This window comes from Cynara cardunculus (genome assembly GCF_001531365.2).
Source record: "Cynara cardunculus var. scolymus isolate 2C chromosome LG 12, CcrdV1, whole genome shotgun sequence".
NCBI classification, from domain to species: Eukaryota; Viridiplantae; Streptophyta; class Magnoliopsida; order Asterales; family Asteraceae; genus Cynara; species Cynara cardunculus.
In genome coordinates this window covers 6363125-6384360 of record NC_037539.1, presented here as the reverse complement: position 1 = coordinate 6384360, position 21236 = coordinate 6363125, and the positions used below count along the sequence as shown (strand labels likewise).

At 35.4% G+C, this 21236-nt stretch overlaps 1 protein-coding gene across 3 annotated transcripts; it reads right to left on the bottom strand.

Moving 5' to 3' along the window:
- Nucleotides 1-1948: 1948 nt before the first annotated feature.
- On the bottom strand, nucleotides 1949-18934 carry LOC112523488 (ATP-dependent RNA helicase SUV3, mitochondrial). 3 transcript variants are annotated; one of them, XR_003070271.1, is made up of 17 exons: nucleotides 18807-18934; nucleotides 18066-18219; nucleotides 17779-17900; nucleotides 17058-17248; nucleotides 16367-16507; nucleotides 15599-15721; nucleotides 13660-13737; nucleotides 9609-9777; nucleotides 8223-8335; nucleotides 8003-8083; nucleotides 6705-6770; nucleotides 6367-6431; nucleotides 5293-5338; nucleotides 5105-5221; nucleotides 3793-3884; nucleotides 3072-3210; nucleotides 1949-2163 (listed from the first exon to the last, which is right to left on the bottom strand). XR_003070271.1 is itself a non-coding variant. In XM_025133108.1 (16 exons), exons 1-16 carry the CDS (start codon nucleotides 18871-18873, stop codon nucleotides 3138-3140), a joined length of 1698 nt encoding a protein of 565 aa, XP_024988876.1. In that variant the 5' UTR covers nucleotides 18874-18934; the 3' UTR covers nucleotides 2835-3137. The 3 variants fall into 3 exon arrangements, 2 of the variants coding, with proteins under 2 accessions (XP_024988876.1, XP_024988877.1); XM_025133108.1 differs by lacking the exon at nucleotides 1949-2163 and having other exon boundaries at nucleotides 2835-3210; XM_025133109.1 differs by lacking the exons at nucleotides 1949-2163; nucleotides 3072-3210; nucleotides 3793-3884 and having other exon boundaries at nucleotides 5171-5221; nucleotides 6367-6418.
- Nucleotides 18935-21236: the final 2302 nt, after the last annotated feature.

The window sequence follows — 21236 nt, the reverse complement described above, 5'->3', positions numbered from 1 at the left end:
ATATTTTAATAATACAGTTAATGTTGGAACTATTAATATAGTGTAGTTGCTGATGTTGTATGTATTTTTTAAGAGATTTTGAATTTTAATACTTTACTTAGCATAACTGTTTGAGATGCTTCTATACCTCCTCTGTAAGAATATCTGAGTAAGGAAGGGAATAAAAAAGCACGATATGTGAATGAGAAAGGAAATAATAAACCACAAGGGTGGTGTCTGATTAGTTTGAGATTCGCTCCAAATGTCAAAAGTATCAGGAGGTTTCAGGTTCAAATCGAAGGATAAATAAGAATCCCCTTGTGGCTACGGAGGTTCAAATGCGGTGACTCCGGGATATCCGTAAAGCATGTGGTTGTCCTGAGATTAGTCGGCTCGTATAACGGGTTGGATATCCAGGTTAATAATAATAAATAAATAAAAAGGAAATAATAACCACTATATAAGATAGCGTATTTTGTTTTCATATATTTTTAAAAAAACCTACCTTTAAAAGCGTTATTTTATAAAATTTAATACAATTAATATTGTATATGATGCAATTAATGTAATAAAAAATAAAAATGTAATATAGTTATGCAAACACAAAATTATCAAATTCTCTTGTTTAATATATCTTATAATAAAAAAATAAAGCTTTTAAATTAAGGGGCCGTTTGTTTGACAGTTGTTAAATGGTTCGATACAAAATGATTAAGTAATCAGAATAATTAAGGGACTCTTATAATACAGTAGAAAATGAAATATAATTGTTTGGTAATTATTCAGAATGAAATTAGGGTGGTGAATGATTAAGGGATGCTCAAGATACAAAATCATTTCAAATGGTTTTACAACCATTAAGAAACACTTTTTTTTGTCAAACAAGATTCATCTATTATCGATTCAGATATTGCCTCTTAACGAAACTATTAAATAAAATCAAAACAAATTATATATTATTTAAATATAATTTATCATTTATTTATTTATTGTAAAAGTAATTACATCATTTAAGCCGTCTTTTTTTGGGATAAGGGGAATATTTCTTAATTGATCATGACTCGTCACCTTTGTCAAACAACGGAAAGTATACGGCGCCCTATTTTTGGTTAAATGGTGCAAACCACCCGAGTCGAGTAGTAGGTTATTTGAGTCGAACTCGAGAAAAATATTAGGTTCGAGTTCGAATAACTTTTCCAATATAGAGCTCGAGTTCGACTATTTTTTGAGTTTCCGAGCTCGAGCTCAGAAAAAAATATCAGGTTCGAGCTCGAATATCTTTTTCAATATAGAGGTCGAGTTCGACTATTTTGTTGAGTTTCCGAGCTCGAGCTCGTTCAGGTTCGAACTCACGATCGTTCAACTCGTTCATAGGTTCGAGGTTGATAATTTATTTTTATTTTTTTATTTTTTTATTTTTTTATTTATGAACATATTTGACTCGAAGAAATGTTTGCTCGAATGGCTCGGCTAGATTCGACTCAAAAAGTTTAATTGAGTTTTCAAGCGAGCCGAGTCGAACATTTGTGTTATGAAGCTCGACTCGTTAAGTTCAACAAGTTTTATTTTGTGTTTGAAATGACTCGAGCTCGAGAATTATTAAACTCAGGCTCGAAATAAACGAGATCGAGCTTGAGTAGTTCGTTAAAAGCTCAACTCGCTTATACCCCTATTTGGGTATGTCAGGTAAATCAATTTCAATGTTTTAAGAACAAGTATATCATCGTTAAATGAATATAACGATAACGATATAGATACATATTAATAATAAATTAAAATGGATATATCTTATTATTATCTATTTATAACCCATCTCTATTTAAATGACTTATGGTTAATGAGTAAAACAGATTTCGGATCTCTATTTACTATCGTCCTACTTTGTTTTTCCTGCAGCATTCGACGAATTTTAAAAAAAAAATCTAAAATAGAGTCAGAAAATCAAAATCTTCAAAAAAAATACATTCAATTCTAACAGATTCTCAATTTTAGAGATTTATATTACACTGTTTGTGACTATCAGACAAATCTCTTCTTTTGTTTTCTTCTTGTTCTGTCATAACAACCATTTTGAGAGGAGTCATATGAGGCGGAATCTCCAAGTACGGTTTTCAAGTCGAATCTTTCCAACAACGGGGCCTAGGGACTGATATGATGATCGGTTTAGGTAGGGTAACCGGCTCACTACAAAAAAATGTCTCGTAAGTATTTAATTTCAAAGATTTTTATCGATGAAAATAAATACAATCATTTTTCACTCCTAAGCGATCATTTTGAGGGAGTTCTCCGTATTTGGAATATTTTACCTCCTCTCTACAGCTTTCTCCCATTTTGAATAGGTTTTAGGAAATCTGTTAGAGCAAAAAGATCTCCAAAATCTCTGAGTCTCTATATTTTGGAGAATATATTGAAAATGCTCTTATAATCAAGGGCAAGTTGCATGAAAAAATAACATACTTTTAACTTGATTTCTATTTTGGGAAACGTACTTTCAGAACTTTCATTTTGTTTCTTAAGATGTAAAGTTTTAAACATTTAAGCACCCGAGTAACTAGTTGAAGCATTAACCAGTTATCATGCTTATGTGACAGGTGATGTGGTATCCACCTCAGCATTATTTGCTGACGTGGTTAGTGACATTGATTTTTTTTAATCTAAAATCAGTCTTCAACCGGTTACCTGGGTACTTAGATATTTAAAATATTACATCTTAGATACCAAAATGGAAGTTTTTAATAGTACATTACCCGAAATAAAAATCAAGTTAAAAGTACGTTACATTTTCATGCAATTTGTCATATAATCAATAGGCTAATACATCTTTTAAAAATGTATTTCAATTAATAATAGCCAAAAGTTCATATATTATCCTTCTTTTATAAAAAAAAAGTTCAATAAATAAAAATATAACATATTATGAGAACTAGCACAATCGCTAGTTAGCTCATGGGCAAGCCCGATGTGATTATGAAGCGAGTATAAAGGCATTATCGAGCCCAAAAAAGGCTTAGTTTTGCAATATTAGGCCCGACCCGTATTCGGTTCGAGCCCACAAATGGAAAGAAAATGGAACTCATTAAACCTACTCTTACCTGGAACTGGATGTGTGTGAAAATTCTCTTTGATGTGTAGAATGAAACAAAGTGGGGATGTGAAAGCTATCGAAACTGTTTTAATCTCCTTGGCATTGGCTTCTGAAACCCTAATCTTTCCAAGAACTCCTCAATCAACCTGCAATTTGCAGAATTAAATAAAATTTCATACAATTTGTGTTAAATAAATCAAACAAAAAAGACCCAATAAATCCCACTAAAAGTAGTATCTGGGAAGGGTGAGATGTACGGAGATCCAGGGGTGGACTCACATGAAACGATACAGTGGCATGGTACACCACTTCATGGTTCGTCGTAAGGGGAAAAATTACGCTTCTAAAGGGTACCACCGTATTGTTTTGTTGGGTGCCATGTAGTTTTTGAAACTGAAATGGTAGCACAAGACTTTAATGGGAAAATGCTCCTGCCTATGTACAAAAGGCCCAGGTTCGAGTCCCACACTTGTCAATATGCTCCTGCCTATGTACCTCTTGTGTTTTTAAAAATATATGTAGACCGGACTCGGGTCTCTTCTATGTAAGGACTAAGAACCAACCAGTGGAAAAAATAGATATTTTTATAGTCAAATTGTGCAACCACTTGAAAAAAAATCTGGATCCGTCTCTACCCCAAAAAAGTATCCCAAAAAGTAAAGTGACTGTTTCCATGAAGAACCCGGATTTTGTGCAAGCCAAAAAATGGGGAGCTTGATTTTACTTACATGCCACAGATTGACTTCTGCGATGACGCGAGTTCTCGATCTGGGAATGAATCCTCGAGCCGAAAACTTAACCACACGTATAGTTCCAAGACCTTAAAACACGACCGAAAAGGACAGCTTAGTATTATGTTATAGATCATTTTCCACCATTCTTTTCAAATGCGACCAAATTAAAAGTCCAAACTTTTTCTGGATGTAAAACCAAATCCATTCATGAATGATGGCAACTTGAAAAGCTCTAATGTGTAACCTTCTTTCACCAGAAAAAAAAACAAAAAATATGTTCAATTTAGATGAACCCTAAAACCTTCTAGCATAATGATGACAAGAAGGGTGTAAATGGAATTTTTTATTTAACTCAAAAAAATTCGAGTTTCAAATGAGTTACTTTTTACCATAATTATTTATGTTCAAACAACAAACTCACAGTTACATTAAACTACTATGAAGGTAGGGGCATAACGAGATGAGAACCACAAAAAGGTTAAAAAGTGTGAGAACCACAGATCATGTGTTGTTTCACGTAAATGTATAGTTTTGTTTCACAATGTGAAACAAAAATTAGAAGTTAATAAATAATCATATTCTGAAACAACACTGTACTTTTACATGCATTATTTCACAATAAATTAAAGTTGGTTTTCACAGTTCTCAACCTTTTTGTGGTTCTCAAAGCATCTTCAACACATTCTCCAAAAAGTCTCTAAAATGGAGAATCAAAATCCAAAATCTTCAAAAGATATTACAACCAACTCCAACATATCTCTATTTTGGAGATTACAACATTAATTATATTATTAAAATATTTTATACAATTAATAAAAAATAATTTCTCTCCTAAACATTTAATATCAAGGTTTCTTATTGGTGGAATATAATTAAAAAAAAACTATTTCTCTCATGGTAATAATTTTTGGGGAGGTCTCCAAATTTGGAGAATTTCACACTCTCTCTCCTACTTTCTCCACTTTTGAAAAAGTTTTGGAGAATCTTTTGCAGCAAAATTTTGCCTAAAATCACCATTTTTAAGAATTTGTTAGAGATGCTCTCATTTGATTAGTCCCCTAAGAAGGTAATATCAAATTTATCTTAAATTTTATATTTTGAAATATTACTCTTCTATTGGAAAAAAGAAAATTTTGTAACATGGACTTTTTTTTATATATATAGAGGGGGGAGGCCCCTCCTATCAAGAGTAACATGGACTTTTTGTGTGAAGGAAGGAGTATTTTTTTATTTGTATAAACACTCTAAGTGATACACACTTGATCTCATTAAGGCACTATGTGAAGCTCATCACAAGGAAACTTACCTTATGAATTGATTCAAGTTCCTTGAGTTCAGCTTGAGTCTTAGGCACCTTAAGGGTGCCTGGAGTAAATATTTCTCGAAGTCGAACAATCTCCTTCTTTGCATATGTATGGGCGAACTATTTAGAAAAAAATTGTTATCATCCGAAAAAACCCATCAAGAGAAACTAAAAATTATTGTAGATTTCACCTGTGTGAGGCCCTGAGATAAAATTTCATCACTCATGTCAGCAGGACTGCAAAAAACAATTGTCAATGAGTTGACAAAAAAATGATGGGCCGAAAAATAGTGATATCTTTTCTTGTTCTCCAGTCACAAATCTGATGCATCTTCATAGTCTAAACCATTTCAAAAGGCACAATAAACACGATAATTCTCACTGTAGCAATTAGACGCATCGAAGAATCAATCAAAGATATCACTATCCACAAGGAGTCTTAATTTTTATGCCAATCACAATTAAGATTGGTGGACTCAATTTGTTAGTTTGGTCCTGGTGTTCAGGAGTTACCTCCTGAGGTCCATTAGAACAAAGAAGTGTAGCGAACTAATGGTATAAGGTTGTATAGTAGGAAAAAGATGGCACATTTTATCCACATATCTAACACCCATCATTCTTAACGTTTTGAAGACGCTGTAAACATCCAAACATGCCAGAAGGAAACATGACAATACACCAAGTTGATATTATAGAGAGGAGAGGAGGTTTAGGGGAGAACCCCCCCCCAAAAAATGAAAAACCGGGGAATACCCTGGTAACTTTCATCTGAATGAGGTATACATTTGCATATAAGTAACTGAAGTTGTTTCTTGGTTTCTATGCACATGTGCACACCGGACAAATAACTTGTATGCACATATCGTATAGATGAATGGCTACCAGGATGCTCCTCAGTTTTTCATTTTTTTTTTGTGGTTTTCTCCTGAACCTGACCTTATATATGTGTGTGTGTGTGGAGTCAGGTTCATATGAGAATAATAACCAAATAAGAGAATATGAGAACGGACGAATCACATGTGATTTTACACAAAAATCACATGATTCATGTCACTTTTGCCGCGAGCTTAGATCGCAGGCTAGGTCACCCATCATCCTCGCGTTGACCGTTTCTGTAATCGCATGTAAACATCACATGTGATTTAGCCGTTTTCTTGTTTTCTTGTTTTGACTTTGTTCTCGTTTGATCATCCTTCTATATATGTATGTATGTATGTATGTATATGTTAGCATATGATTTTCAACTCAAAGAAAAAAGGATGTACCTGATACAAAAAAGGTACTTATCATGCAAGGAAATTGGCAGCTCATCGAGTACTGCAGCAACTTTCTGTGGTAAGAAACAGGAAGTAAATCACTTGGACAACTAGAAATGTCTATATCCAAAACTCACATACATTAAATATGCCACTTGATTCAAGTGCCATATAAGAATAAAACAAGTTTTATTCATCAACAATACTTGATTTATTTATTTAAGTAGTTATATGAACCTCTTAAGGGAATGGGAAGAGTCAAAGCTGAGACACCAAAGACCACTATGCTACCCCTCGAGATTCCTAAGAATGATTTTATTGAGGGAAGAAAGGTTTGCAAAGCATACCAACATTTCTTCACAATCGGCAATAAAATAGTTTGCAGATAACTTGGCATTCTCCAAAAACTGTTCCTGGAAATAGAGAATGGAAGATGGCGAATGATCAGATTGTCGATCCTTATCAGGTTAACAAAGGGAAACTTGATACCAAAATCAAACTTGATCTACATGTTCTTCAACGTCATTGATAAGAGGCTCTATTGATTAGCCAGTTATAAAAAGTGTAGGAATTAATAGACTATAAAGGAAAAGACATAAAACAAATACACAGTCAGTGACAGAAAACTAGTAAAGATCCCAGTTCCCAGTACAAACACGATTACTCTTAAGTAGCTATTGTAGATAACAGAAAAGCATACAAGGATTACACACGTGAGCTGTGTGGCCTATAAACTCTACCTTTATTCTGGCAGCCAAAAAGGCCTTTTGCATAATTTGTTCCGTAATTTTGAGTGTTCTGCCCTCGTCTCTACTTTTATTTTTCGTTTCTTTAAATTTGCCACCTTCCCACTCCCTCGTATGTTCTATCTTTTATGTGGTTTTTCTTTACTATACACCTACAAAAATAATTTGTTGATAAACACAACATCTTCCCTCTGATGCAGCTCTAAACCATTTATCGTCTAGTTATTCACACTTGATGAACAAAATCAAAAGGCAAAAGGACATTCACTTGATGAACAAAGACGATACTTGTAACCTCATTGCTCCTATTGACATGTTCATCCTATAGCCTTGCCAATAGCTTCTTATCAACTAACCTTGATTTTAATTACAGATTCTTCACAAAATTAACAACTAATTTATAGAGGAAGCAAAAGATAAAATAATAATGGGAAAAAATAACATGTGAAAACGGGTTCATGAAGGATGGGTTCGTGAAGGATAATTGTGTCACAAACAAAAATCTACTGGGACCACAATAAGGCTCTGGCATGGACCCATTTAGTTAACTACAACTCAATTCATTCTATCTTGAGCAATAGAGCTTTATTTTCTTTCTTCATGCTTCATCTCTATTCTTCTTCAATACCTGTTGACTACTTCACTAGTTATCAACTTGTAATTCAAATATACAACTCCAAAATAGAATCAAGCTGTAGGCATATGGCAAAATGGTAGTCCTCTCTCTGTTGCACTTGATATCATATGGACATAAACCCACCATCCGTGAAATTTGTAAATTGTAATTAGCAAACTTAACAGAATATGCACTCTCTATGGACTACAGCGTCATGAAGTTCAATGCTCGCATAGTTCAGGTCAGAAGGATAAGCGAAAGAAAGAACTAGATAATAACCAACCAGTATTTGGCACAGACCACAATTTAGATGTGAACGAGAGTACATGTATAGGAGATCAAAGGTAGGAAATAGTCCAGCCCTCTGCATCATTAACAAAAGGTTTTAGATAATCATAAAAAACCATGTTTCTCAAACAGACGTTGAATTAAAAGCAGTTGACGAGACTTGAATACTAACCCACTTATTGGAATAGAGTGTCAAGTATAGGAAATGCATATACCTCTAAAATTGGAGATGGGCGGTTTAGTGAGGAATGGATCAAGGGTAGGTCTTTTGCAGCTAGACAAGTCACTTCACCAGCAGGAAATTTAGATCCATACCTGCCAGCTCTACCTATAATGTATATTATACATAGAAATGTCAAAGCTAATAGACCTTTTATAGCAACTGGATAAGGAAAACAACTGACAGACGTGAGATTACTATTTGGAGATACAAAAAGTGAGCATAAATATCTTTCTATTACTTAACAGTTGAAGTTAGTATGGTGGCTGATTTTGCAATTAAGACACAGGCATGCTACGTCAAGAATTACCATTCAAGATGTTCCTTATCAAAATGTCTCAAATTCTTTCAAATCTAGATTCTTTTTTAGTGAAATCATACACCTTCTAGAACTGCACAAAAACAAAATACACATTACCAAATTGAACAAGAAACAATCAACTAATTCAATCCAATCAACATCTACAGTCCTAGTTACTCTTAATGTGTTTAGCGACAATGATGACAGAAAATGGAACTTAAAAGTTGGAAACAGGTCTGACATGCATCTTCCAAACCTTATATATGCACCTACTCCCAGGTATCAGAGTAATCCCACTATAAGATACCTGCTAACCACCAAGCAGACCGATAAATAGATGACTAATTTATTTTATTTCGATTGCAAGATAATAAAGATTCGAAAATACAATGGAAGAAGTTGGAATGATAGAAATGGTAGATTCCACACTCGTGGAATTCAATGGGATTTTGAAGGAATTCAATTCCTTTCACTACGCAACCAAACATAGCAATGGAATGTGGTCAAAGGAATTGGCACTCCAATTCTCCAAATGCAACTGGATTTTGTGAATCAAACAAGGCCTAAGAGAAACTTTACATAAATAACTCAACATGCAGTGTGTGTATGCATATGTATAATTTGTCCAAGAAATCATCAGTTCAGAAGCAATGTGTATATTATTCTTTTGTGCTCATAGCTACATAGATTGTGTTCTAGTTTGCATCTATTTCAGATTTTACAATTTTCCCTTTTAAATAGAAGTTTATGACCAATAATAATAGATAGGAAACTAATTTGGGGGAACAATATTCACTTAGAGACCATCAGATAAAAAATAGTTAAGAAACAAAGGTGGCAGGTTCAAGAAAACTGAAGGGACAATTTTGTTCGTACATTCTTCCATATTTGAAAATGGAACTCCTAGTTAAAGACCGAAGGGATAACAGAGTTGGGGCAGGCAATATATTCTAGTATTTCAAAACTTGGTCAATTACCAATCTTTCATGGACCTTAATGCCAATTTCATAGTCTAGATTGCTGGAAAGTGCAGTGTTAGAAACAGAATGCAAGATATGCTCCATACAAAATAAAAGTTACCAGCAATTTGTTTGATCTCTGGTACAGAAAGCGGTCGCATTTCCAGTCCATCAAACTTCTCCATTTCCGAAAATATAATTCTAGAAATGTTAAGATTGAGGCCCATTCCAATGGCATCACTTGCAACAAGAACATCAAATTCACTACTTTCATCGTTAAACATAGTGGCCTGCAGTTTTAACTAAAGATATCAATTCAAAAGTTTTAATGCAATCATATGGACACAGGGACCAAGAAACTAATAAAGCATAACATGTGAACAAACCATGTATGAAATTTATATGTATTACAAGCCTTTTCTATTAAAGGACCATATACATTACTTGCTTGAGACATTAGGACACATACAACATTTTTGTGCCATAAATATTATAGAAGATAATTTGTGCCCCACCCACTCAAGCAAAATGATCATTTGGCATCTAAAGTATAGACTGGGTGCACACCTCAAGCTCATGCTATATATACACACACACTCTCTCTCTTCTCTTTCTCTCTCTATTTTTCTTACAAGAAACCAGCAACTCTTGACGTTCTCCCAGAATTTTTACCGATATACATACACAACACAGTTATACATAAATATATGTTGGAGAAGATTGGGTAGAAAAATCCAACATTAGTAGGAAAATTTTTAATCAAATGTTAGAAGGACAGTGACCTAGTCTGTTTAAATTGACTACAGCATTATTCTTCCTCAATTTATGGCATGGTATCAGATTCTTAGGGAATCTTCTGGAAATCATTTCTTCCTGTATGTAGCATTCATTACTGCCAAGTTCCAGCCTTGTTTTTGCTCTGTTTTCTGCCATAAAACATAGTACTTACAATATTTTATCATGCTTTCTTGTTTGTCTTTTTCCTGATTAGTTGAATCACTATTTTATGTTTTGTTCTGTCAATCCTTCATTAGCAAAGCCTTATAGTCAGTTTTTATCCTTTCCTGCCCGTTGAAGAAACCCAAGTGTGACTATGTCTAAAGCATCCGAAACAATAGAGCAGGTTCTATATCAGCATCCAAGAAAGCTTCAGAGCACACAAGCAGCATATAGGCCTGATGAGAGAAATTATCTTAAGTGGTTCCAATGGGTTCATACCATTTGCAAAAAAAGGGCAAGTAACTGTTGATATAGTTCAACCAAGAAATTGGTAGATTAAAAAGGCTCATGAATGATATCAAAAAACCTTCATGGACTTGTTCCTTGGTGTATCCAGGTGAATCTTCTTTTTCGTTGGATCAAATGTCTTGGCTAATTCCTTTGCCAAATCCTGAATCATTGACTCAGGTGCAACCAGTCACATTACTCCCTCATCAAACCTCTTTCTCAAACTCCATGCCAAGCAATTGAAAATTTTGAAACAGCAAATGGTTCTCTGATAATACAGGCCGGTTTAAGAGATAATAAACTAAATTCATCAATCACCTAAAAAAAGGTCGTTCACTTTTCAACCATGTCTACCAGTCTCATTTCTATCCAAAAACTTACCAAAGATATGAATAGAATATGATTTTTCACCATGATCGTTGTGTACTTAAGGACAAGCATTCAAGGAGAACAAATTCGACGTGCTAGGGAAAGGAATGGTCTCTACTTCCTTGACACATCTTTCAGGTTGCACACAGACACAAGAGCAGCAACCTACCTCATTCTCTAATAACCAACCTTTTTTCATCAGATATAAACAAATTTGGCTTCATCGTCTTGTCTTGGTCACCCCCCCCCCCCACTCAAGGTCATACAAATCTTGTTTCCCTCTTTGTTCCATGGTTTTGATGTAGAACAATTTCACTGTGAACTTGCTAAACAAAGAAATGTCTCATTTCAAGCCAGTAACAAAATAAGTGAGTTTTCTTTTGAACCCTCTTCATAGCAACATGTGGGGACACCCAAACGATCCAAATGTCTATGGCAAAAGATGGTTTGTATCTTTTATAGATGATTGTAATTGTGTCACATGACTGTTTTTGCTCAAACAAAAGACAGATGTAAGTCATGTCCTTCCCAAACTTCTCTTTTTGAGAGAGTCTCAATTCGAGCCAAACAGATAACGTCAAAGAATATTTATCTAACACACGGTGTTACCACCTCCTCAATAGAATGAGGCAGCTTACAAAAGGATCGGTCACCTACTTGAGAGAACTGGTGCCTCGTTATTTTAGGAAAATGTATCGGTCTTCTTTTTCTTTTGGGGAAGGGGGGAGTAATCCATATTCTACTCACTTGATCAATCGTTGCCATGGCTTAAAATTCCAAACCCCATAGAGAAACTTTCCACTTTCTATTCTCACCTACAACCACAAATAATTTAGAATATTTGGTTCTCATATGTCCATATTCATAATCACAATCAGGGAGGCCATCACACCAGCTATGTTGTATAGGTTGGCATGTTGTGTGAAAAGGGAGACCTATGAAAGTTGAAAGTTGCAAAAATGAGGATGCTCAGATGGAGCTATTGTCAAACCATATTGAACAGAATACCAAATGAGATCCTAAGGGCAAGTTGGGAATTACACTTATACAGATAAACTGAGAGAGGGAAGTAGTGGCTTAGACTCGTTCGCAGGAGACAAATGACAGCACCAGTGAAAAGATAGAAAGCACGACAGTCAAGGGGTCAGGAGGAGGAGAAGGCCGAGGAGGACGTGGGATGGGCAACTAAAGTTGGACATGGTAACAGACTATATTTGTAGGGACCGTAGCTAACGTGGATGAGAGGACGGAGATTGAAGACGTAGAAGGTGAGACAGGAGGGTTGGAGAGTGGACAAATAGGTCGCCAATAGGTTACATGAGCCTTAATTTAGATAGATGGATGTTTAGTTGTCCGTACTTTTCCTACATATTTCTAAGTTTTAATATACCTACTTCTGTAACTTCTATTACCTTTTCTAGTCTTTGTTTTTTTTTTCTTTTTTTCAAAAAATCCTCGTAATTTACCTGTTTGGTTTACTTTTCAAATTCTTCAAACTTTTTTGACAAACTTTCTGAAGCATGAAACTCACCTTTTTGGTCCCAAGTTCCTCCCTGCTTTTCAAATGTTTCAATCTTTCTTGACAAACTTTCTGAAGCACTTAACAGTTAGGTCTTCCCTAAGACCTTTTAGCAAACACTTGTTCACAAATCAGAGATCTTCATGGAAACAATCACCCTACTCTTTAGGGTATAGGAAAGCTCCATGTACAGCCCCCTAATCTTGCTTCCAGGTAGGACATACTTGGTTTGGTTAAAAATGCTTACAAATGTTACCATCCAATTTTATGTTTCTATAGATGTGACATATCATGAACAAGAGACCTATTTCGCTTATCCTTACTTTCAAGAAGAGACCTGGACAAGAAAATAAGAACAATTTCAGAGCTTATCACTCATATCTGCTAGGCCTTTAAAACACACCATGCCTGTCATACCTGAACCTATACCAACTGAATCACCCATCATACCAAAACATGTATCAACTAGATCACCCATTAAACCCAAACTAGTCAAAATATATCTACTTTTGAAATCCCTAATTCATTCCTTCAACCACCAATTGAATGGATGATTTGAGAAAGTGTTTACAAGGTGGAAGTTGGAACGGCGTTGAACACGTGTATCTAGACACGATAGAAGATCCAATACGGAACCAAACACTGAAGTAATATCTTCTAAACCTTGTTTACCAACTAAAATAAAACCTTCTGAAGATAACCAAGATCTTACAGCTGTTTCTAAAAAGGGATCTAAATGATGTACCAAACACTCATTGCATGCTCTTGCAAATGAAAAGTTGAAACAAGGCGTAAATGAAAAGATGAAATATCTAGAAAAGAATAAAACAAGGGAATTAGTAAAGACGCCAGAAAGGAGTCTCAGGATACGAGTAGGTGTATATAGTGAAGTATAGAACAGATGATTCCAATAAAAGGTATAAGGCTGACTTGTTGCTAAGAGTTCACCTAGAACTTCAAAAGTATTGTCTTATAGAAAAAAATAAGATGGAAGCACAACAACAAATTGTGATAAGGTAAAAAACTACAACAATTTTGAGCAGGAAGAAGCAAATACCTGCCTTGTTCGAGTCTCAGGAGGCAATGAACCATAAACCACAGAACACAAATGTTTTCCACCGTCTTCAATTTTTCTCTGACAACAAAAAGAACGAATTTAGTTGATCGTAGAAAAGGATTATCAATAGCAGTCAGGTACCAGTCAATTGAACACTATATCTAGAAAATAGCCTACATGCTTCTTGATCCTCATAGCCCTATTTCAATAGAGCGATGGATAAACTTGGGTGTATGAAATCTTTTCTTTCCAAACTTTGGTTAATCACCATGATGCTACATATTGGTGCCCATGGCTTTACTAGGACATGTTACAATTATTCTGATTGCTTAATGAAACAAAATATACTTGCATATAGAACCCATGACTTGCATAAAAAAGCATTTCTTCCTCGATTCAATGAGAACGTTCAAACTAAAATGTAATCCAAGTCTATCAAGTTCTTCTAGACCAAGGATTTTAATACAACTTCTTGTTATACCCAAGAATGTCATAAAGGTTCAAGGCAAACCGATTCAACACACATAATTTGCTTGTAGACTGTGGTTAAACATATTCACTTCTGATAGGTTCTCATGCATTTATCCTTCATTGAAAAATCTCACCATTCCCTAACACACCTCTTCTTGCTAATGGTATGCACAAAGTGTCAGGGGAATAAATGAGTAGACACAATGGACTACAGGACGACAACTGGAACATGGTTTTGTAGAACAAACAAAAGCCAAGTTGGTTAGACGCCATCTTGATCAACTAGATATAGAACATGGAAGCATCTGACAACAAAATAAGTGTAGTAGACATGAAAGACTAAAAGATTATCTTGGAGATACTAGCCACTGTATATGTTATAACAGCTGGCCGAAGAGAAAAAAGAAAGCACTTGACAGAAGTGAAACCTTAGTGGACATGCAACTATCATGAAAACTGTTTTCAAGCCCAAGGAGATTAAAGGTGTTGCTAAACCTAAAAGACAACAATGTAAAAACAAGTGCTTGAAATGGATGTCTAAAATTATATGTAGAATTGAAATCAAAATTGTCACCTTGGTGCAAGACGAACCTCCCATGTCACATTAACCCCGGGAGCGGTTGTGTGACGTTAGGCGTGGCCCATGGTGTCTTAAGACATTTTATGACGTGGGTTCTTTTAGGGTGTTATTTGAATTTTTAATTTTTTTTTAAGTTAGCTTAATTTTTACTTGTTACATTGTCATAAAAAATTTGTAAGCTCTCTCTCCCTCTCTCTCTATTATATATATATATATATATATATATATATATATATATACATATATATCAATACATGATTTTTCTTCTGTTTATATGAATTTATTTTCTTCAATATCATTGAGGAATAATAGAAAATATATATATGTATATATATTGCATATATGATATACAGATTTGCCAACTTAAGCCACGCCTTGAAAAACAGTGGCATCGCCGTGGCTCCACAGGCTTGAGGCTTGACCTCGTAGCCAACATGCCTCACTTCGTTTGGAACCTTGGGAAGAACGAAGATATCTATGATATTCTCCCGAGACATTCTGATCATGTATCATTATACACGGCATACCAATCCCACGAAGGGCTCGCCTTGATGAGCAGAGTCAGAGAGATAACTAGAAGGTCAAATCTGTGACAGATTAGAAGCTACTATTGCAAAATACATGGACACACAGATACATTTACATATAGAGACATAGATATATGTAACTTATCCCATGGGAAGTCAGCAAGTATATTTTTGCTAGACGAAAATTTGTCCAACAGAACGCCTACGACTGCTGATCACTAAAAAAATTAAGACATACAAAAATGGACATGGAAATGAAATTGCATTAAGAGAGTTATTATTTTCTTCCATGTTCTTATCATTGAACGTCTAACAACCAAAAACTTATGTCGAATCACAACCACTAAGAGTTAGAGCTTACCTTTAGTTTGTATATTTTGTGGCGTGAGAAAGTCACAATGCAATCACCAGTTCTTATGTCCGAAAACGATCCAAGGGGGGTCTTTAATGGTACTAGTGGCGAAAGTCGCTCGTAGAATTTTACCTATGCAAACAAGATAACTCACATCAATCACAACAAAAACATGTAAAGGATTAGCCAAAAAACAATATTCACCATTAGTAATCAAGGGGAGGAGGTATGGCAGAGATGATTTGAAAAGGTAAATTTATTGAAGTTCTTCATGAAAATTAAATGAACTGCAGAAACATATGCACCGTTACGGGGAGTTTTATAATCAAAAGGGCGAGACAAATCTATGACTTATGCTTACAAAATAGAAGGGAACTGTTTCAGTAACCCAATAAAGTTCATGTACAGGAAAAAACAGAATTTTTCCAGAACAATGCATACACAAGTTGACATCCCCAATTGCTCAAAACTGCCATTTTCCACTATTTATCATTCCAAAACCAAGCACATAGTTAAATTAATTGTCCTAAACAGGGAGGTATAATCCATGTCTAAAAGAAGCATGATGCCCAAGCAAAATATTTTAACATAAATGGGAGTTCTCATAGCAGTTCATAAGCACATACATTACCTTCACCATCTTGTCAGACTAAATACATGTAATTTTCAGAAGAAAAATACATGCGATACTCAAATCTGGTCTAGATGACACTACCTAGCATGCTTAGTCTCTAACAAATAATGACATAATATCATCCACAAACATTATTTCACTACCTGGACACTGTCACCAGTCACACTTAGAATTTCTTGAATTAGTGGAACAGCAGCAGCATCTCCACACAGGTGAAGCTCATTAGCTGAAATTCCTAAAAGAGCACGTGTAAATGAAAATCCCCGTGTCCTGCACCCTAGCATCTGCATATAGAAAGATAGAATTCATTACAGTCCCAACTCCCGACTAAATGGTGTCACCAGTCTTTCAAGTAACCTCTTGAATGTTGTATGTTGGCAAATGTTTGGAATCAAAGAAAATAACTACGCAATATTTATTGACAAGATGCACTCAACAACTTCATATTAACATTCAATAGACAATCACTCCATCACCCTAAGGGGATGATCTGCATGGAGAAGAGTCACATGGTTGCCCCAACAATCAACAGTGAAATGATGAAATACTAGCCCACAATATATAACATATAAGAAGCTGCTCATTTCAAGAAATGAGCATCATTGCAGCTTATTCTGTACCTTATCTGCAAATACAAAATCATCTTTTAACAATGGGTACCCCCATCAAAGCAATGCAGTAAGTAGCAATGCTCATTCTGCTTTTTTCCTTTCTATGTATATGGCTTACCTTCAGCCATATTTGCCCTTCAGAGAAATTAATTATAAATTTAATTTCAGTGTACGCATCACCATTCAGAGTGTGTGCATAATCCTATTAATAACTCAGACACACCTGAATTTCATCAATAACAGCACAATCATAATCAGAGGCTACATCAGCCATCTCTACAGTGACAGATTTGTGCCTTGCACCATCAACAACCACTTTTTCTTGTCCGGTAATCAGATCACAAAGAACTTTTGCCTTGTTCAATCGTTTTGCAACCTCCCATGCCAACAATCTCAGAGGACCACAATAGACACCTAATTGAAAAGAAATACAAAAAAATAGCAAGATGCTTGTGTGAAAATCTTCGAAAGGGAAAAACAAAAAAGAACAAGAGAATTGCTCAAATAACCCTTATTACAGTTTTGCAAGTACTTCAATAAAGAGGAACTCCAGTTTAATGCACATATGCTGTTGAGACCATCAGTTTAAAAAAGTTATAAGCTAATGAAAATTATTTGCTCCAAGGACAGTTGTCAAGTTTTGGTTTGTGCAAGTCAAAATTCATGCAGTCAAAATTCATGCAACTCTCATTTTTCCTAGTACTCTTTAAATAAGTTTATAATCATAGAAGCAAGTGGACTTATTAAAGCCAATGAAATGCTTGAAACATAAGAATCATAAGTTCTAGTTTTGAAGATATAAACCATGTGAAACTATTAAGTTATTCTATTTCGTTAGACTCTTTCCATGTAATGGCAATACTGAAACTACAAAATGACCCAAGTGCAAGGCAAAACTTGAACAGCTTGCCATAAAGGAAGGAGTGCATAATTGATATTGATACCAGAAGAACTGAGCTCCAACTGCTTCAGTGCATGATGTGTCTTTCCACTGTTTGTTGGACCCACGTGAAGAAATATATTTCGCTTCTTTCGTCGAGCAATTGGGTACCAAGTATGAGGCCGACTAAAATGCAAGCAAAGATTGCATGAATTCCCTCAGAGGAAGATAGTAAGAAGGCATTTAAGTCATATTTGCAAGTTAAACCCGCATAAGAAAACACTCATTCAAGCAGGCATATATTATATGTCAAAAATGTTGCCAATATAACCATGAGTATGTTGTTCTTACGTCAGGTCTGTAAAATCCATCTTCACTGCACCAGTGGAACTGCTAAACTGCCTTGAAGAAACATGTATTCGAGCTGATGCTCCACATGTTAGATCCCATAAGAGCCAAGAAGCATGCATATTAGCTGTCCAAATAGGAGAGGGAAAACATTTCACTGCACAAATGGGAATAGATCAAATATCAACATCATGCAAATAAACATCATGTTTGAGAACTGATATATACCAATGGATCAACACCCTAAAACAAAATTTCTTCCATCCCGCAACACAAGTTCGCATTACTTATTAGGGCAGTGTCAACTGCTAAGTTACAAAGTCATTATTTTACCCTGTTTTTCCTATATCCCAACCATATCATGTCTAGTATAATTTCAATATTGATATATTTATATTTGAATCAGTTACCACAATAGAGATAGATCTTAACCCTTGCTAGAATGGTCAATACAATACATTGGGGCAGAGAGAAAACATATTTATCTTGGGTATTAAGCCAGTTACATCCATCACTCTATAAACCACTCTGATACAAGAACTACTCGTATATATACCTTCTCTTTTCTCCCAGTTACGCCCTATCTTCAAAAGAAAGGACGGAATAAAACCTAGTCTAAACATAGATTGTAAGTTCATAAAGCATTGTTGTAACGGAAAAGCAATCCCTTTAAAATTAAACTCAAAATGCAGCTTTCTTTTGGAATCATGAAGTAGGAAAGGGAAATAAGGGTTCTAAAGGTACCGTTGCAGGAAAGAGTATGAGAAAAGGTCGACGGTGAGGGTCTCCGGCGAAGAAGCAAGGCCGCCATATATTCAAATCGATGTGTAATTTGACATAGAAATGGAATTTTTCTAGTTGGTGGCCTACGGAAAGAAAACCCTTCCAAGGGCACCGGAGGTTCGACCAAGAACACGACTTCAATTTTAATGATTGTGGAACATCAAATTTGGTCAAAAGTTTTGGAGAGTTCTTAAATTTGGAATCTCTAATATTTTGAAAATAGATTTTATAGATTCCGATGACTAAAAACAATGACAAATTGCATGAAAAAGTAACACATTTGATACCTAAAAAATAAAGTTTTAAACGTTTAAGTACCCGTTAACCAGTTGAAGCATTAACGGGTTACTATGCTGATGTGGTATCCAACTCAGTATTATTTGTTGAAGCATTAACCGGATATCACATTGACATGGTAACCGGTTAATGCTTCAATGGTTGCTCGAGTACTTAAATTTTTAAAATTTTACATTTTAGGTACCAAAATGGGAATTTTGGAAGTATGTTATCCAAAATATGAATCAAATTAAAGCACTTTATTTTTTCATACAATATGTCATGTAAATGAAAATACCATAAAATTTTCAAAATCTATCTTTTTAAAATCATGGACATCCATACCACCTTGTTTGAGCAAACAATGGCCGAGGCCACTGAGGCGTGGGCAGAAAGCCGCCCAAGGGTAGGCGCTCAGGGTAAAGGCGCCGGGTGACCTTGGGGTCAGGCGCCTTAGGGCACCCCAAATGGAGCCCGAGCTTTTGTTTATTTAAACAAGGTTCAGGTATGGTTTCTCGTTTAAAAGTTAGGTTGCTCCCTTTAACGTTAGTTAAAGGCACCCATGAGCGATCAAAAGCAGGAGATGTTATGTTATCGATATCAGGTTATTAATCTTGGATGAAATAGGAACGAACTAATGAACTGTAGCAAACTCTATCAGATCACTTGGTTTTGACCCAATTTTACCTCATACCTAAGTTAAAAAAATCAACATAGCACTGAAATAAAGTAAAAGAAGTTTTAAAACATCAACGCGTAATAAATAAAATAGGAGGCATCCGCCCCAAATAAACTACCCACTTCGCAGTGTCCCACCCCCCGTGACAGTACAACAAAGGCTATTCGGTGGCGAGCGCTGGTGAAGAACACAAGGAAAAAACATGATATTGATGGGTAAGCAAACTGTTTTAAGAGACTGGTTGAGACATAAAGAGAACGAGAAATTAAGGAAGAAGATAGATAATTTAAATATAATTTCAACTACAAGTATATTACTCTCTAACGTCTGTTTACTTATACACTATGTATACGTTTTCATACTGCTGTACACTACGCCCACAAACCAGCTATAAGAATGGTCGTTCAAAGGATTCCGGCTTATCTCAAGAACACAAGCCACTGTTTAATATTTGTTACGGGACATCTAATCTCATGTCAACTGTCTCCACAATGTAAATCATTGCTCAAAATATAGATGCACGTTTGTTGGTTTGACGAGGTCGAGGGTGTTAAAGAACCCAATCCAACTGCGTCATTCAAGATACGTTTGTAATATAATTGCAATCACGAAGTACCTTAAAAACATAATATTGACTTATTAAACGTAGTATGTTCGTCAGATATTTTTGTGGGTTTTATCTCAATATTTCAACACACACAATAAGTCTGTTTATATAATATGATTATATATCGGATTTGTTAGTCAACTGATCGTGTTAATGCAGTTGTTGTCGATGTATGCTGCAACATCACACTGATAAATTATCATTTTGTAGACCAAGAGTCACAAAAATATATTATCACTTAATTGTTTAAATTTGTTTACATGATGTTTCTCTATCCAAATATAATACTTAGGGTGCGTTTGGTTTGCCGGAATGGAATGGAACTGGGGGGATTTGGATTTGAAATCCATTCCAATCCAGTGTTTGGTTTGCTGGATTGTGAGGATTTGAAATCCAAGGATTCCTTTGAAATCCCTTAAATGATGGATTTGGAAATCCTTTGGAAATGGGTGGTATTTCAAATCCAAGTATGGTCGGATTTCTCTTATTGCCCTAATTTAGCCTTCATCCTTCACCGTCTCCGTCGCCTTCTCACCGTCTCTGTCGCCTCCTCCATCGCCTTCATCCTTCACCGTCTCCATCGCCTCCTTCATTTTCATCATTCACCGTCTCTGTTGCCTCCTCCATCGCCGTCTCTGTCGCTTTCTCCCACGGTGGTCGTCCTGTCTCCGTCGCTTTCTCCCAAGGTGCGTCTCTGTTTCACTCGATTGCTTGACTGCTTCACTCGATTGCTCGATTGCTTCACTCGATTGCTTGACTGCTTCACTGTTTCACTCGATTGCTTGACTGTTTCACTGTTTCACTCGATTGCTTGACTGTTTCACTCGAT

What these genes read in the sequence shown, in the direction of transcription:
- LOC112523488 (XM_025133108.1), bottom strand. Translation starts at nt 18,873, where the DNA reads ATGGCGGCCTTGCTTCTTCGCCGGAGACCCTCACCGTCGACCTTTTCT. An exon ending in TGACTGGTGACAGTGTCCAG is followed by an intron (nt 15,722 to 16,366) that starts GTAGTGAAATAA and finishes TTGTTTGCATAG; the next exon opens with GTAAAATTCTACGAGCGACT. An exon ending in AACTTGAATCAATTCATAAG is followed by an intron (nt 3,885 to 5,104) that starts GTAAGTTTCCTT and finishes TCGTGTTTTAAG; the next exon opens with GTCTTGGAACTATACGTGTG.